Raw genomic sequence first — 19,627 nt, forward strand, 5'->3', positions numbered from 1 at the left:
AATGTAGCCTTGTGAAGATTGGTGAACCCGGTAAACTCCGGCAGATGCCACTTAATGTAATTATAGCACCGCAGAACACATCATCAATTAAAATATTACTGTTACAAGACAAAACAAAAATCGGTAGATTGAATATTTTCCGTTTTTATTGCTTTTAAGGAAAATATTTATGATATTTAATTTGGCGGTAAATGTAGCGGTAAAAGAACGGTATCGAAGGAGCTCCATTTCGATAGTGTTTTAAGGTCGTAACAGTGCGGTAAAGAAGCCATTTTGAGTGTGAAATACAACTAAGTAGAATATGTGTTTTAACCCTCCTACCATGGAATGGTAATGGAAACATACATGGAAATTTTTAACTTATATAAAAATTACCGTGTGGAAATGTTTTTAATTTTAGAATGATTCCATGACAAGCCAGTAAAATTTGATATTTTCTAGTGTGATAATTATTAGTCGATTAAATACTAATGAAAATTCGGAAACTAAAATCTGGTCAAAACCAGTAGGGTTTAATGTTTCAACTACAGAATAATTCCGCAGTTAAGAAAATTGAATTAGAGATATGTCACTAGAAATACTTCTGACAAACACAGTAATTTAACTGAAAATTAAACTTTATCGCCTTCAAGGACTAGTTTTTAGATTGCGATCTTAGGTACTATTCCATAATTTTAACTGGGAAAATACGGCAAATCCATCAAGCACGTTGATCAAAGTTATGACTTGGTAACTGTGAGAATTTACTATAGGTAATTTGACTCATAGTTTGTGCTTTGTGCCAGCATTACACACTTATTAAAATCTTGCAAAAAAATCTAGTTTAAGACAAACGTCTTTTAACTATTTGACAATAATTAAACGACGGCTAGTCACTCATAGCAGTTACTTGTGCAGTCGACTGTTGACTTCTCCGAAACACCAACGAATGGATTAGTCCATGTGTGAGGGATTAATTTTTTCGTTTAAACGAGTATAGATAGCTAAACTATCTGACCAATTATCACAGTTAATATATATAGGAAAATTTTGTCATGGAACATCGCTCAACTTTTTTTAATAAACAACTACAAAATACTTCTCGCCGATAGTGATCTAAACCGGATTCAGTTATTTACCATTTATTATAATTTCTTCTCGGTAAATCACATTCTTATGAAAATTTTCGGTGAGTTACTAACGATATTTGTTAGTTGAGATCATAAGATAAGTACTGATATCATTTTATTAGTGAAAAATTTGCGACAGTCGTCACTATTGAAGAAAGGTGCCCGCCTCAACACTGCCACTGAAGTTTCGGATTTTGCTTCAAACACAGTTAAAAAGGTCTGCTAATTCAACGAATTTCATCTAGATATAGAAGGTGTTACGACTACGCGGGGCATGCATGGGGTTTTTCTGAATCCTAAGAGATACAGAGTTCATGAAGGAGAATTTTGATGGTAATTTCAAAGTGGCCATGAAATCTCTTTGTAAAATTGCGAAACATTCAGCAATATTTAAAATATAAAATTCCCCATAAAATGTCTTAATACTAACAGATATCAATTAGCAGTATCCCATCATCTCAATATCACTATAGACGTCTATAGACAAAAATTATTAACGGCTTGTATCTATTAATACCATCTAGACGTACAGATACAGGGTATTTCAAATTCGACCCTCACCATTGGGATCTCGGAAACTAGAAGAGATACGAAGAAGATTGAATGGGGGCAAAGTTGCGTGATCTAGTGCTTGATTGAATACCATTTTCAAAATTTTAATTTTCCGAGTACTTCCGAAGATATCCGAGAAAAACTAAAAATTGGAGAATCCATTTTTTATTTTTTTTAGCGTTATTTAAAAAAGAAGGTTAAATCCATAAACACATTTTCATTGCCACTTTTTCTCAGCTACACGATGATATATTCAGATTTGCCATCCGACGTTTCGTCTTTCGGCTACCATTATCAACTTTATTTTTTCTTATGGACGCCATATTGAATTTTTCGACAGAAAAATAGTGCGTTTCATTTTGATTTCATTGATATAAAACTTCTTATAATTAATTTTTTTAAAAGCCGAAATATTTAAATAAAAAGAAATATTACATAGTTGGCCTTGACTCCATCGAAAGACTTTCTTTTGTTCGCGTTATATGACAGAAATCCTCCAACGAGATAAGAGCATCTGTAGATTTCCAATGAAAATGAGCTTCAGAAATGAAGAGAAACAAGGTATGTTAAGACTTTATTACAAATTTGATAGGAACAGTACGAAAACAGCTCAAATGTATTTTGAGTTATATCCGGAAAGACAACAGCCGAATAGAACATTATTTAAAACTTTGGATGAACATTTCAAAAGCACCAAACTCACCAAACTGACCAAAAACCTAAAATGAAGTATGGAAGCAGAATAGAAGAAGATTTTCAAAGGTACCAAACTCAGCTAAATGTTGATCCAAAGTTTTAAATGTTTTATGCGGCTGTTGTTTTCCCGGATATAACTCAAAATACATTTGAGCTGTTTTCGTACTGTTCCTGTCAAATTTGTAATAAAGTCTTAACATATCTCATTTCTCTTCATTTCTGAAGTTCATTTTCATTGGAAATCTACACACGCTCTTATCTCGTTGGAGGATTTCTGTCATATAACGCGAACAAAAGAAAGTCTTTCGATGGAGTCAAGGCCAACTATGTAATACTTTTTTTAATTTAAATATTTCGGCTTTTAAAAAAATTAATTATAAGAAGTTTTATATAAATGAAATCAGAATGAAACGCACTATTTTTCTGTCGAAAAATTCAATATGGCGCCCTTAAGAAAAAATAAAGTTGATGATGGTAGCCGAAAGACGAAACGTCGGATGGCAAATCTGAATATGTCATCGTGTAGCTGAGAAAAAGTGGCAATGAAAATGTGTTTATGGATTTAACCTTCTTTGTCAAATAACGCTAAAAAAAATAATAAATGGATTTTCCAATTTTTAGTTTTTCTCGGATATCTTCGGAAGTACTCGGAAAATTAAAATTTTGAAAATGGTATTCGATCAAGCGCTAGATCACGCAACTTTGCCCCTATTTAATCTTCTTCGTATCTCTTCTAGTTTCCGAGATCCCAATGGTGAGGGTCGAATTTGAAATACCCTGTATACATTGGGTGAGAACCAATACGACCGTCTAAAGGATTATCAAATGAAGGCCTTATTTAAGGCATACAAGGTCAATATAAGTAGAATCCATATGAAAAGGTTAAATCGAAGAAACTTGGGGATTCTTCCTGGTCACTAGGTAGAGGTTTTCTCCTCAGTTTCTTAAAGATAATTTTTTAGGTTTTATTACAGTATATATGTAGTAGAACCACGGTTATCCGAGTTAACATAGGGGGACACCTTCCTCGAATAAGTGAAAACTCGGATAATCCGGATTTATTTTTTACTAATTCAAAAAATAAACATCAATAATTTAAACGATTTATTCACGTTTTTAACATGTAAATAAGTACATTATAAAACAGTGAAATAGGTATCTATGCGCTCCTGTTTCATATTGCATCTTCTTTTTCTCGCTGCAACATTTCTCCATATATTAAGAAGAAGCAAATCCGCTGGGGTTGCCTCAGGTTGTTGTTCGATATACCTCAAAGCTTTTCCCAAAAAAGCAAAACCTTTTTGATGAGAGATCTCAGTGGGAGGCCATTCATCCACCGTTTCGTCATCGTCACCTGATTTTTCAGTTTTATGAAAGGCATTCGTTATTTTTTCAATACTGATTTCTTCTTATAAACCATCCGCTGTAACCCATTTAACATCTTGTCACATTTTCGCAATCTTTTAATTTTTGGATTAATTCAAATAAACTTTCTCTTCCACTATCTCGCTGTCAAAATTTGAACAGAACATTTCTCCAAGGCTTCTCAATTTCAAAGCTAATGCATTTAATGGAGTATCATCTTCACTGTCAATATTAATTCTTTTACGCTTGTTTTACAATTATAATACGGCAAACGAAAATTCAAATATAGCAATTTGCATTACACTTAGCTGCCAGAATTCTAATCAAATAAATTATGTGAATATTTCTCTCCGTAGTAAATGCAATAATGCACTGCATTATCGCAAATTTACATATTAAAAAAGTTAAAAAACATAAATAAAGGGAAACATAATAAAAGAGAAGCCCCACACATGGGCCAGGGGGTTTCCCCGACGGCCCCGACGATTTTAAATGGAAATATGTAAAAGGTTATCAAATAAGAGCTATACGGTAACATAAGTCAAATAAGAGTATACTTTTAATTGCAAATCAAGGCGAAATGGTATAAGATATCAATGTGACTTTTTAGAAAGTTTATTTATTTGTCCACGACATTTTTATTTAAAAATTATACCATGTGAATGACTGCCTCTGGATTTTCTTAAAAACTCGATTCTGGAATATCAATTTTCGGTTACCTTTTCACATAAATCTGCACTTATTTCACCAGTGGCATGAATAATGTTAGTTTTAAGGTCATTCAGTGTTTGGGATTTATTTGAGTAAGCCAGTGATTTAACATAAAAAAGTCCAATGAAGTTATATCGCATGATTAGTGGCCAGTTCACATCGGTATTCCTTGAGATTACACAACCATTGAACTTTTCAATAAATTGATTGTGACCCTAGATGTATGGTATGTTGCACTATTCTGTTAAAACCACAGGTTGTCTAATTCGAAACCATCTAACTTATGGCAGAAGAAATTCATAAGAATGTGTTTGCAATGTTCTCCAGTGACGGTAACTGCATTGCCATTTTCGCTTTCAAAAAAGTACGGTCCAATTACACCTCCAGACCATAAACCACACCAAACCGTTAATTTTTGTGGATGTAAGGGTGTCTCAAGAACACGATGTGGGTTTTCTTCACTTCAAATTCGACAGTTTTGCTTATTTGCGAAGCCATTCAACCAAAAATAAGCTTCGTTGTTAAAGATGATTTTTGCATGGAAACATGGATCTGTTTCAGTTTGCTCTAAAACCTAATCCGCGAGATTTCTACGCAATACATGATTATTTTGTTAGAGTTCTTGGGTCTACTGAATTTTATATGCCTTCAAATTCAAATCATTATGAAGAAAATTCCATGTAGTGCCATACGAAAATCCAAGTTCTTGAGAACGACGTGTAATTGATTCTTCCGAATTATCCTCCACACTTCGGTAAACGGTCTCGATATTTTCAGCAATACGTTTAGTTTTTTGACCGGTAGGATTCTTGACGTCACAAACACTACCATTTGCCTCAATTTTTTAAATTAAATTACGAATAGTGAGCTCTGTAAGTCGATTATGTTCACCATAAATTTCACGTAATGCACAAAACGTAGCCCGAATAGATTCATTATTTTTGTAATAAATTTTAATAATTTCTATACGCTGTGCAACTGTGTATCTTTCCATGGTAATTTGCCAAACTATATTAATTATAAATGTCAATTCTGGTGAGTTTTAGAAAAAAGTCATGGCCGTCGTGACGTTTAAAAAATATACAGGGTGTTTCAGGAGGAGATTTACAAACTCAATATGTTATTCTACATTTCATTCTAAGCAAAAAAGTTGTTATAAACATATGCTCGAAAAGGCTTTAGGATATACAGGGCGATAAAAAAACGTAATAATAAACGTATTACAGCGTTCAAAAGAAATTAAAAAATATCTAAATGTCAACTATCATAATACATATGACAACTTGATAATTTTACTGCTCTTTATTTCACTGTCTATTTGGCTATTTCCCGTGAAAGGGAAAAATAATGTAAATAATAAATTGTTTTATTTCTCGAAAAAGATAGACTTTCCGATAAATGTTGAAGATACCTTTGTTTTAATAAAACAGTGGGGAATTTAAAAAATCAGGAAATCGTGTTTAAAAAGACAGTGGCGTCCCATTTTTTTGTCTATTTAATTGTAACAATTGGTAGCGTGCACGCCACTACTTACAGATTTTACTTACTTTCATTGCAAAAGATGTCTTTTAATGACGAATTATTCTTTAGTAAATTTCTTTAAAATACCAACAACCGTTTTTGAAATACTTAAAAACAATTGTTTTAAAAATTAACTTTCATCGCCTTGTATATCCTAAACGAAACCTTTCCGTACATATGTTTATAACAACTTTTTTACTTAAAATTAAATGTAGAATAACATATAGAAGTTTGTATATCTCTTCCTAAAACACCCTGTAGAGGGTGTCCCATTTTCGTTGTAATCGTGGGATATCTCGGATATTAGCAAAGATAGAGAGATGCTGTTTTCGCGAACTTTTATCACTTTTTAGTGAAACTAATGATGACGTTGACAGAATACGTCCAGCCATCTTAATTTTTGCAGTACAGGGCGTTTTTGAAAATATTGTATTTCGGGATCCCTCCCTATAGTTTGACTATACGTCAAGTCATTGAAAATGTAAAATGGTGTCAAATAGAGATTTTTACGTACAATCCAGTGGCGTACTCAAATTTTATTTTTTATTTATAGTTTGTGAGATATGGATCAAACTTATTTTTTTAATGGGACACCCTGTATATTTTTACCTATTCTGATTTACCTAATTTTCCCCATTCTAAAAATATAAAACTCGATATAGTTATGTAGGTTTTTCTAACGTTGTCTAGGGTTTGATTTAATTTATTAATATTAACGGATACTCTATTTAGATTTCTGCTTGCGGATAATAGGTTCAGATGATTCACTAGAAAAAAGAGGACCCTTTAGATTCGAGGCGCTGTTAAATACTATATCTAAGGGTAATAAAACAATGTCGTACCCTGGCTAGAGAATACCAGTTTGTGACATACATAGACGTCCTATAGGGTACATCAGGCTCTTCACAGCTCTTTTTATCTTAGATCTAACAAGACTAACTTAATTAACAATATTAACACTATCACTATGTACAACTTAGCGATTTCTTGATCGTGCCTCGACTTTGTTGTAACAATAGAGAAGTTTCTACAGATATACAAAAGGGTTAAAGCTATCTGACTTATGAAACCTACAGTTACTTCAAATAATAGTGTCACAAATTGACACTTTCTGCTAAAATAGTTACTAGAGGAAGCCATACTTAAAACAATAGAATACTTAAGTTATTTATTGACATTTGCGGTTGTCAGAGTTGTATAACATAACTGCAGTTGTGTTAATGTTGTATTTGTATTTCTATTATGCCAGCAAATATGAATGATAATCAACAATTTGAAAACTATGAATATTATGATATGCTCCTAGTTTTTGCAATTTGTCAAGAGAATTCCAACGAAGCATCTAAACTGTATTTTAACAGATAAATATTAGGTCGTGTAGTATGAAATGAGTAGAATTGAATTGAAACTTTAGTCATTTTTTTTTTCATATGAAATGTTTTTATTGTCAATCGAAATATGCACCACCATTATCAATACACTTCTGCCATTTAACGGGAAGTTCATTGATTCCCCTGCTGTAAAAGCCTGCAGGCCGGGAGTCGATAAAGCCTTGGAAGGCAGCTTTGACAGCCTCGTCGTAGTTGAATGTTTTCCCTACCAAGAAGTTATCCAAATTGTGAAAGAAGTGGTAATCAGTGGGTGCTAAATCGGGTGAATACGATGGATGACGAAGAGTTTCCAATTCCAATTCCTGTAGCTTGGCCAAGGTGACTTGTGCGGTGCGTGGCCGAGCGTTGTCGTGCAACAATAGCGGTGCGTTTCGATTGACTAATCTTGGCTGCTTAACCGTCAGTTGCCTCATCATTTCGGTCAGTTGTCATCAGCAGTAGACATCAGCCGTAATCGATTCACCAGGTTTCATGAAGCTGTGATGGATGACACCTGCGTTGGACCACCAAACGGACACCATAAGCTTCTTTTGATGAAGATTTTTTTTTGCACAATGTTTTGGTGGTTCATCTTGATCCAACCACTGCGATGAACGTCTGGTATTGTCATATAGGATCTATTTCTCATCACAAGTAACAATCCGATTCAAAAATGGATCGTCATTATACCGGCACAACAAAGAACAACAAAGAACAAGCTTCGAGACGTCGTTTTTTCTGTATGTCGCTCAAGTCATGCGGTACCCACTTGTCCAGCTTTTTCACCTTACCAATTTCAGCCAAATGAGTCAATATTGTTTTTTTGGTTACACTGAATATTAACGATAATTCGCTTGCACTTTGACGTGGATTCGCTTCCACCACGGCTTTCAGATAATCGTTATCCACTTGAGTTTCAGGTCGTCCACGTGGTTCATTTGTTAGGACAAAATTGCCAGAACGAAATTTCATGAACCAACGAGATACTGTTTGCTGTAAAGTGACTTCAGTACCAAACACATCATTAATATTGCGAGCCGTCTGAGCTGTTGTGGTTCCACGGTGGAAGTCATATTTCATTAACTCACGAATTTCACTATTTTGCATGGCTGCACAAAAATTTTTATAAAAATAAAAGTTTTCAATAATTTTTAACACTTTAAACTCTGATCGAAAGAGGAAGAATGTGCCTTTTCCACATAAAAAAGTCAAGTCCAAATATAGATTTAGAGTGAAGTTATTCGCAGTTGAATGTGGCATTTCGAGAATCTACTCATTTCATACTACACGACCTAATATAATACTAATTGACATATGTATTTGTTAACCGCCATTTATATCTTTTCACCGTCTAAAATTAGATATCCAGAAAGACGCCAACCAAATAAAATAATTTTTTCGAGATTACGGCAAAATTTAATAAACTTTGGGTCTTTTAAAAAATCCAGAAAAAATGTATACAATAAAAAAAACGAAAATTATGAAGAAATTAATGTCTTGGCCAGTGTCAATTTTGAAGAAGTAACTTCATGCAGGAAAATTGAATCGCAAATTGGAGTCTCAAAAACTAGAGTGCAAAAAATTTTACATAAATATAAATTTAAACCATACAAATGTAAAGTTGTTCAGAATCTGCATCTTGGAGATCGCGAAAAACGTATTAGATTTTGCCGGTTTTATTTAGAAAGAATCAATCCAATTTTCGCCCAAATGAAAGATCAAAATTTTTGTCGCCAAATTATATAGAGCGATGAATCTTATATATCTAGTGCTGGAATATCAAATATTCATAATAACAGATACTAGACACGTCAAAATAATCATGTAATGCTACCTCGAGAGCGGCAAGAACGATTTGGATTTAGTGTGGCATGCTTTATACTGGGAACAAAGGTCAAATGTGAAATCTTTGAAACAACCCTGACTGCAGCACGATATGTAGAAATATTACAAGGCATATTACCTGAGTTGTTAGAGGATACCCCATTAGCTCAACGAGATGGTATATTTTATCAGCAAGATTGAGTCCCGCCTCACAACTCAAGGTACATAAAGACGTTTTAAGGTGAACACTTTCCTGAAAAATGGATAGGAACGCATGGACCCGTGCTTTGGCCACCCAGATCACCTGATCTTTCAGTCTTAGATTTATTTTTATGGGGATATTTAAAAAACAGGATTTATCAAAGACAACACAAAAATATGGATAGTTTATGCATTGCTACAGAGGAGGCTTTCCAATACCTAGAAAGACATCTGGTAATCATTTTAAACGCCTTAAACAGAATACCTAAACTATGCGAAAAATGTTAGAGACGTGAATGGAAATCAGTTTGAACATTTGCTTTAATTTGTATCATCATGCGATTCAAAAAAATAGTAAATTTATTTTTATTAGTAATATATTTGTTCTAAAAATAAAATGATATGTTGAGCTCTTTCATAATGCATACTGTTAATTAGATTTTAACTATGAATATAATTATTGACAATTGTAATTGTCACTAATTATTTTGTTTTAAATATGGCCGCCTCTAGTAACTATTCTAGCGGAAAGTGTCAATTTGTGACACTATTATTTGAAATAACCATTTTGAGTTTTATATTTTTGGAATGGAGAAAATTAGGGGAATCAGAATAGGTAAAAATGTACAGGGTGTTTCATTAAAAAACATAAGTTTGGTCCATTTCTTGAAAACTATGAATTATAAATAAAATTTGAGTATGCCACTGGATTGTACGTAAAAATTGTTGGTAAAAAGAACCATGCAGGGTGTGAGTGACCAGAATGATACACGTTGATAGTATATAAACTATTAGTATATTATACAAGAAATAAAGTGCTTGGTTGAGGTGACTCCGTAACCTCTTACAGACGACGACTGACTATATCATATTCAAAGAAGTAAAGGGTACATAGAACCCAAAAAATAAAAACACAACGTAGCCAGAAAAGAATCAGACATAAACATAAACAATCTCCCTAGACGAAAGGTAATCAATATCAAGTATTTATTACCGAAAATGGGAGACTGTTCCCATAAACCATCTTTAATATTGTGATTTCTAACAAAAATCTCTATTTGACACCGTTTTTACATTTTCAATGACTTGACCTATAGTCAAACTATAGGGAGGGGTCCCAAAATACAATATTTTCAAAAACGCCCTGTAGTGTAAAAATTAAGATAGCTGGATCTATTCCATCAATGTCATCGTTAGTTTTACGAAAAAGTGATACAGGTTTGCTAAAACTGGATCTCTCTATCTTTGTTAATAACCGAGATATCACACGATTACAATGAAAATAGGACACCTTGTACAGTACTAATTTGATAATCCGTTACGTAATACATATTTTAGAATCTCGCTTAATACGGTGCATAGATGCGCGTACCTCGGATAATCATTGTCTAAGATTCTTAGATTGGCTCGGTTAATCGGGGTTCTACTGAACTATAAAAAAGAACTTGAATTAACCTGCCCACTGCTTGTGACAGGTCTTTGTCCATGTATGTACTTTCATTCACTATGGAATTTTTCAATTTGCAAAAACTCCAATTTACTCATTAAATCAGCGAATGTGACCATGACTGTATGACTTTCACATGTAAAAACCTAACAAAGAAGAGTTCTAGAGCATAGTTCACCAATTTAGTCATCTACAACTGGACTCTTCACTAGCGGCTTAAAAATAACAGGATCTTTTACATGTATGGCGTAGTGAACAACGATCTCTTCTTCTTGGCCAAACTAATTTATTAAATGCGAATTGCGTCATTCCAATACTTTAAGGACAATGAAGAAAACTTCCAAGAAATTAAATCGACGGGATTTAAAGATCATTGGCGGGTTTCACGTCGAATTAATTCTGAAGGTGGTTCTAGTCTGATATCGATATTCGTAGAATAATTATTTACCCAGTATATTTTCTTTAATGAGGAGCCTGAAATTGTTACTTTTAAGTCATTGTTAGTTATCAAAGAACACTTCATTGTCAATACTTTGTGATGATATAAGTTTACCGGAAAATCCATGAACTGCAGCACCGTCCATGATACCTGAACTGCCTTCGGAATTAGGGCAATGGAACGTGGTATTGGAAATAATCACGATAGTGCATTGCCTTTCTATATTGCCACTTTAATAAACTGACTTGAACGATACTTCCGTTTAAAAAAGCGATATGATGTATGGTCAGGACCTTGAATATTACCAAGGATTTGCTTAAGCCTGAAATTAATGTTGTATAATTAATTTAATTTAAGTATTGATGGCGAACCACCGGAATGCCATTAGAGTGATAAGGTTAATGTTCCTGCAATTCGTCTCTTGAGAAGACGAGAATGGACTTTCGATTCTTTCAGTAATAAAAATGCAGTTAAAAAAAACACATGGCATTGTAATGGTTCGACATATTGACGATCAGCGACGGAATGCTTCGTAAATTTTCACAACATTTCGAATACACAATCAAATTTTATATCATCGGCGTCGGAATAATTGTCTCATAATTGATTATGTGTTTAGGATCTCTTAATAGGTACCATGTATCAATGGGTTTTTTAACATTACCTTCGAATGACAATGGATCCGGTCAGTTTTAAATTGTTTTTACTGAGAAATTTTGTGGAAAATTAAAATTTTTATTAGACATTGTTAAAGATTTCACAATTCTGCAGAGAGATTTCACTGACAACTTGAAATTATGATTGAAATTCTCGTACTTATTATTTTGTTCTATATTTATCTATAATCTCCCTAAATACCTGCTTCAATAATAACCATGTTATACATGTATAATCTTGCTATACACGTACTTGAACAATAACCATTTACGTATTGAACTGGTAGGCAGGTGTAGATTTGCACATGCGTACAGGGTGTTTCAAACTTCGCGCCTTTGCCATTCGTAAAGAAACTGGCAATAAAATTGAGGGTTTGAGTGTGGGATCTCAAAAAAGAACTGCTGAGCTCCATTTATGTTTTATGACATAAATATGTATTTTTTCTTTTCAAAATGGCAAATATGATGCTATGATGTAGTTTTTTTAACATATTTTTTTTTATATTCACAATAATTGCAATAGCAAGCAACGTGGGACAGATGTAGCACCATTACCTGTAACATCATTAAAAAAAAGGAGAGAAACGAACGTATCGCTGTAAATTGACAGATTCTTGGAAGATTCAATAGATCAAAGAAATAAAATTAATAGAAGGAAACCGAACAGACCTCCCTGACCCCGACGCTTTTTATCCCCTAGGGACAGTTCGGGTGTCGGCGCAGGACAAGAAGAAAAAACCAACTCGAGGTTATTTAGTGGATACGCGCCGAGCGGCCGAGTAGTGTCCGCCAGAACCCCAGATCGGGGGTTTCTTGAAGATTCTCCTTGTGACAAAAAAATATAAATATTTTTTGTCTGGTCACACAATAATTAAACTTGCAATTTAAGCGTCAGATAATAAGGTAGTTACCTTATTACCTTATTATTTGACTCTTAAATAATTTGTTTATATGAAAGATATAGTTATTGCTAAAAGAAAACTATAAATAAATTTGAATAACTGAGTATGTTTTTGTTTCAAATAGAAAAAGTTCAGTCTGAAGGTTAACGAAATATTAGGTCAAAGATAGATAAGGTTAATCAAAAGTACAAGATTCATTAAAATCATAATATTCATTAATTGGAACTGAAAAGACCATGTTATAATAACCTTTAACGTAAGTCACAAAAACATTATGTTAACGAGTAAAATTACATTTGAGTTCAAATTTTTTTCTCTCTAATTAGAAACCTTAAAGAATAAACTGAACGTGCCAATTATGAAAAATGATGATGATAGTGTCAACCTAATTAGCACTTAAACTTAGTAGTTTGGACCATTTAAATGGAAAGTAATCAATAATGGAAAAAAACATAAGAGCATTTTCGTTACAGAATCATACGGACACGTTCCGGCCTAGAAATGTATTCCATAAATCTTTGAACATATTTTTTTTGGTGTCCATCTGTCTCATTGTGGGACAATATCTGAAGTTGTAAAAGTGTCAGTTAAAAGTTTTTATTATTGAACTACCTATTTAACGTTTAAGTAATGATTTCGTTCGGGGCTTGGAGACCTCTTCGGTTTAATTATTTTTAGCTGCATGGATTACCTCTTCTTTCTGGAGGGGTAGAATGTGTTTAACGTCTACAGCGATTTTAGGCTATTTTACAATTTTGTGTAAGACTGCTATAGCAGGACGACCATCAAGAGCCTATTAACCATAGCAGGAAGTATACCAATTATATTGGAACTAAAAGTACTAACCCTGCTACACTCATCAAGAAAGAGATAACACAGTGAAATTAAACAGTCAACATACGAAAAATGGCAAGCGAAGTGGGAGCAATATGAGAGATGAACCAAGGTGTTCATCAAATATGTCAAGGACGTGCAGAAAATAGTAACCTAGATTCTTACATAATGCAAATATGACCTGGCAAAGGGATATTTGGAAGATATCTGAATGGAATAGGCAAAGCTAGAAGCCAGAGTGCTGGTACTGGATAGAGAATGACATCCTTGAACATATACTATTTTTCTGCCAATAATGGTCCAATAGCTTGCTGAAAGCTAAACGGAATGCTCCATGAATAAAGAGAACATAGCGAACTTACTCCTGCACTTTGGAGAATTCCAGACCGGCATTACTAAATGATCAGGACAATAATGAAGTTAAAATAGGAACAAGAAAGGACCGGATGAAAACAGGAAGGTTATTTTATCCGACGAAATGCTTGATGCGATCCTGGTCATAAGGACAGGGGGGTCTAGTTGCACTGCGAGTCCAGAAAAGCTACCAGATGCCACGAAGTGGGCACCTAAGATCACTTGAGCCACGAAGGCTGTTCAGCAAATTTCCCTCAATCTCATTAAAAAAAAAGTGTATTCCCAAACTTTGTACTAAAACACTTCAAATTTTCAAAAATACGATTAAAAATTAGATGAATTTTGGTGAATGCACTAAATTAAGCATGAGCATTATCATGAAGTTATTAATGGTTTGCTTGAGAACGACTTATTTTTAAAGTAAAAACGATTATTATCAGCAAATGTTAAGGATAGCAATGGGGTCTCTCACACATAGCAGTTTTGTATGGAATATTTTGAATTTAGTCGTGTTTATAATTATAATTTTATATCCTTGAATTGGACAGAAATTTATTGATGGTGTTTTTTCAATATGTCAGCATAATAATAATCATTTGCGTAAGTTTCTTGATCATTTAAATTCGAAAAAATCTAAAATCACGATTAAAAAAGAACAAGACAGACAAGGTCCCTTCGTAGATATCGAGACAGTCCAAGAAGTACTCGATTTGACATATAGATGGTGATATTTTTGTTAAAAATTTGCCCATTTTACAAAGACTTAACCTTTAAAAGGTTGTGCCTGAAGTTTGAGGGTGCTACGTGGATTTGTGTTTGTTTTGAAGCCGTTTTTAGTAAATACTTTTAGAGATTTTGTGAATATTGAAAAATTTGTCATGGATACATGATTCAATACTTTCATTTGAAAGGTCTTGGTCCCTTTAACATCGAAGCGGAGTTAGATTCTACTATGGGGGAATCTGACTCTTCGTTAACAACTGTAAAATATTGGATGGCAGAGTTTAAAAGCGATCGTACAAATTGTCAAGACGAACTCCGCGGTGATCAACCCAATGAGGTGATCACTCCAGAAATTGTGGTAAAACTCCACAAAACTGTACTGGAAGTCCATCGGCTAAAATTATGTAAGTTAGCAGACATGATAGGCATTTCAAAAAGTACCGTACATCGCATTTTGACCGAAAATTTTGATATGGAAAAGCTGTGCGCAAGATGAGTCCCGCGATCACCCACAGATGTTTTAAGGGAGTGTTTGGGAAAGTTTCGCAGTAATAAAGCCGAATTTTTGCGGCGATTCATAACCATGGAGGAAACATGAGTCCATCATTTTACACTTGAAACGAAAGAGCAGCCAAAACAATGGACTCAAACAGGAGAATCGGTTCTAAAAAAGGCGAAAATCGTTCCATCTGTAGGAAAGGTAATGGCTTTTCTGGGGGCAGTTTTTTGGAATGCGCATGGGATCATTTTTATCGACTATCTCCCTAAAGGGAAAACAATAAACGGAGAATATTACAAAAATTTATTGCAGCACTTGAGCGAAGGAATTAGGAAAAAAGACTGTATTTGGCGAAAAGGAAAGTTTTATTTCATCAAGAAAATGTACCAGTTTACACTTTCGTTAACGCGTTGGCCAAAATCAATCAACTTGATTTCAAACTTTTTCACCCTTCCTGTTTGCCAGATTTAGCCCTCTTAGATTATTTTCCATTTCCAAACTTGGAAAAATGGCTCGGTGAAAAAGGATTTGCCAATAATGAAGAGGTGTGGAGTCCTAGATTGATGCCTATTTAGAAACATTCGAAACTTCTTGCTACAAACAGAGTGTAGATGTAATAGAATATTGCTGGGAAAAGTGTATCAATCTCTTAGGAGACTATGTTGAGAAATAATGTAATATTTTCCAATTTTTTTCTCTAAGTGTTAGATTAGGTAGTTCTGGGGCGATCCTCTCGATATTTTAGTTAGAAAAGATTTGCGAACGCTCAAAATTCAGCTTTGGCCAAAAGTATTTGCCACGTATGTAAAACCTCAATAATTTTAAATTATTTTATATTCAAGATAAAAGGAAAATATCAGTTGATAAAAAAGAATCTTTATTCAAATAAAAAATTAAACATTAATATTTAGTAAAAAAACCTATAGCTTTAATAACAGCGGTGATTCTTTTGTGTAAGTTAAGACTAAACATCAGAATTCTTGTGGAGTAATGTTATGCCATTCCTGAATCAAAACATTTTTTAACGATCTCTTTGTTGTAATAGAGTGTTTTCTAATTTTGCGCTTCAATATCAACCAAAAATATTTAATGGGGTTGAGGTCCAGCGATTGAGGAGGCCAATCTAAGACCATCTATTATCTATTATCTGAGAATCACTTCATTGTCGTTCGCAATTTATGACATGGCGCGTCGTCTTGATGAAAATGAACGCTATTCATGTTGGTGTCACCAAACATTTTATTAAAAGACGGTTCTAGTGCCGTTTCCAGTATTTGGATATATTTTTTTGAATCCATTCGGTCTTCACACACAACGATTTCGCCCACTCCGTATGCCGACATACTACCATACATCATTATCCTTCCTCCTCCGTGTCTTATGGTTGGTACGATACATTTTAGCTTGTATTGTTTGCCTATTCTGCGTCTAATAAAGGTTGCACCCGCAGTACCAAAAACCTTAAATTATTACAAAAACCATTGAATATTTAAAGGATGACTAAGAGGAATTTTACTTATTTCTCTATTATTATAATGTATTTCAAATAAATTTAGAATCCATAAAATAAATATACCTCGAACTACTACTCGTTCGGCCACATGATATTTGACCAATCCTCTTCAGTGAAATTTTTATGTTGAATACACCACTGCAAGCGTTTCTTTTTATTATTTTCTGACAGCCATGGTTCTTCCTTGCTTTGCAACCTTTGAGCCCAGCATCTTGCAGCCATCTTCTGACTGTTCTGGCAGAAACTTTTTCTCAGTCTCCTCGAATGATTTTACAGCCAGCTCAGAAGATGTGTCTTTCCAATTTTGTAAAGAAGTGCGTACTAACGACCGATCTTCTCTTGCACTTGTAATGTGTTTTCTTTCATTTCTTTTTAAATTTTCATGATTTTTTAAATTTTTTATAACGTTTTAATGTATATCTGACAGTACTATGAGAATACTTAACTATTTTTGCGATGTGTGTTTTATTTTTGCTTTTCTCAAAAAGTACTTGAATTTTTATACGTTTTGCTAAATCTAATTTTCTTGTTTTTGGCATTTTTGTAAAAAAAATAAGACTTTTCTTTAGAAGAAACCACTTTAAGATAATAATTATTAATCGATGTGCACTCTACGAGTGACTAAGTAAAATAAATACCTACAAGTAAAATTCATGTTTGTTGCTGTAACTGTGTCACGATTTGTTGTCGCGTGTTTATGATGGTATGCTTTGTTTACGTCATTCTGGTGGTCGTGCTGATTAATAACAAATAATATATAATTACTTAGAGTCAAAAAAAATTCTAAGAATTCCCCTATCAATATAGGGGGTTCATCAATATCTATTTGCCATCCCTGTCAATATAGGGGTGGCAAATAGTTTTGCCAAAGGCTGTGAGTATTTGCCAGAAACGAATTTTCATTGACCAATATTTAAATTATTAGGCAAATTACACATCATGGTAAAATTAAGTGAATTATGGACAAAATTAATATGTAATAACCAAAATTTTCATGTTGGAAAAAGGGCATAAAAACGAAAAAACTTAGATTTGCAAAAAGCATGTTTTATATACTCCCAAATAGAGTAAAAGGAAAAGGATCTCAATTGGTTGGATAGGTTTAGGAATAATTTTCTAAAATTGAAAGACAATAATAATTGTAAAATAATAAGATTTAATAAAATACGAACGGCAATTATTTTCTTTTTTGAAACCCTAAACACCCTAAAAACAGTATGTAAAACATCGGTAAGAAGCGTGTTGGAGCGTGCATCGATCGACGCACCGATCACCGGTTTATCCATCTCATTAAATCGTTCTAAAACAGTACTATAAAAATTTGATCATTTTATCCTAACCTGAACTAACGCGTTGCATGCTCCGACATTCCACAAGATGTTCATTTTTTACGAGCTAGATGTTCTAGATTGGAAACTGGTTGCATTCGCAGTTATTAGCATTTTATATGGTCTTACTAACGGACAAATTTACTGCGAAACACTGCCGCAAAAAGCAATTTTATAAATACCTACTGAAAATAATTGCCTAAGGCTATTCAGTTTTCCTTCACATAGAATGAACAATGGCCAGAGGGTCTTCTCTGATAGAACGTGTAAGATTTACGACGAACTTTTTGCAAACATTATTATTTTTAATGTTTCTGTTGACCAATTTCGCATACCCTTTTTTTATTTAAGTAACTTACGTAATCGCTTACGCAAGTAGCTCAATGTCCTAATTATTTCACTACCGTTGCAAACGTAGCTACTGCTTGAGAACAATTTTGTAATGCACAATTGATAGCTAAATAAATAAATCAAATATCTTTTATGGCAATTTTTAAATGCGGCTCTTTTAATTTTAATGAGATTTAACCAAACAGTTTCAACTAGCTCTAAGATAGTTTCTAATATTTTCTAATCTAACTCTCTTGATATTGAAGAAATTAGTGCAGCGAAAGTTGCACTTGAATCATGCAATTAATTATGCAAATAATTGCTCGTTTTCAGGGGTGTCAAATTACACATTTACAAAGTAATTACTTTCAGCTCACTTTTGGCTTCCACAACATACGTCTTAGGTCAAATGACTCACCTCTGAACGAATGCGGCTTTTCCAGAACTTTAAATGAATCATCAGCCATTCCACTCGCGATAGTCACACATGCACTCACATAAGTCATTATAGAACTCACTTCAAACTCTCGAAGGTCAAAGTAGTACAATTTATTAAATTATAATTTATGAGAACTAACTCGAACCAACCTAAATTGGCCTAAACTAACCTGAACTAACTTGAACCCGATCTTGCTTATGTATGACGCCTTCAGGCACTCGTTAAGGGCAAACTGCACTCCTCATCATTTTTCCTTGAATTGTAAGACATTCAATGGAAATTCTTCTGGAAAATTTTGTTTGTTTCACCCTCTTTGAAATTACTCCCCCTACAAGATTCTTCCTGAGAGCCTTAAAGCTAGCAACTGCCTGCAATTGATCGAAACGGGAATTAATATTATGTATAAGATTATGTAAAGACGAGATAATGGATGTGATGGTTAGTTTCCATTCATCGGTCTAATATTAATATAAAAGTATTTACGCACTACTTTTTTAATTAGAAGACGCTGACCTCCGAGGTTTCGAAACACACTTCATTTACTGATACCACATTTGTAATTAATAAACAGAAGATTTCCCCAAATTACACTCTTGATTGCTTTTTAAGCGTAAATTTGTTATAAATATTATTTTTTTTAAGTCCTGTACTGTATCACACATTTACATGAATTCAGGCCGTTTTGAGATTATTGGGGACGTTGTGACGAAATGAGTCGTTTCAACTTGAATAACAAGTATTGCACTTAATTAGGGTCAAGTATAGATAAGAACGGGTTAAAAGGGGGTTTCCGGGTATTTTTGTGTGTCCGCCA

The 19,627-nt window shown here is 33.7% G+C and overlaps 2 protein-coding genes across 2 annotated transcripts in view; both read right to left on the reverse strand.

The window, feature by feature from the left end:
• LOC136415138 (scavenger receptor class B member 1-like) overlaps positions 1–18,917 on the reverse strand; it is a 36,243-nt gene extending 17,326 nt beyond the window's left edge. The window contains exon 1 of the mRNA XM_066399580.1: positions 18,793–18,917. Within this exon, the coding sequence (XP_066255677.1) occupies positions 18,793–18,880 (88 nt within the window). The 5' untranslated portion in view covers positions 18,881–18,917. The remainder of the gene's footprint in view (positions 1–18,792) is intronic.
• The window catches only part of LOC136415142 (CXXC-type zinc finger protein 1-like), a 140,886-nt gene that overhangs the window by 34,612 nt on the left and 86,647 nt on the right, over positions 1–19,627 (reverse strand). The window lies entirely within an intron of this gene.

Source organism: Euwallacea similis, chromosome 19, assembly GCF_039881205.1.
Source record: "Euwallacea similis isolate ESF13 chromosome 19, ESF131.1, whole genome shotgun sequence".
NCBI classification, from domain to species: domain Eukaryota; kingdom Metazoa; phylum Arthropoda; class Insecta; order Coleoptera; family Curculionidae; genus Euwallacea; species Euwallacea similis.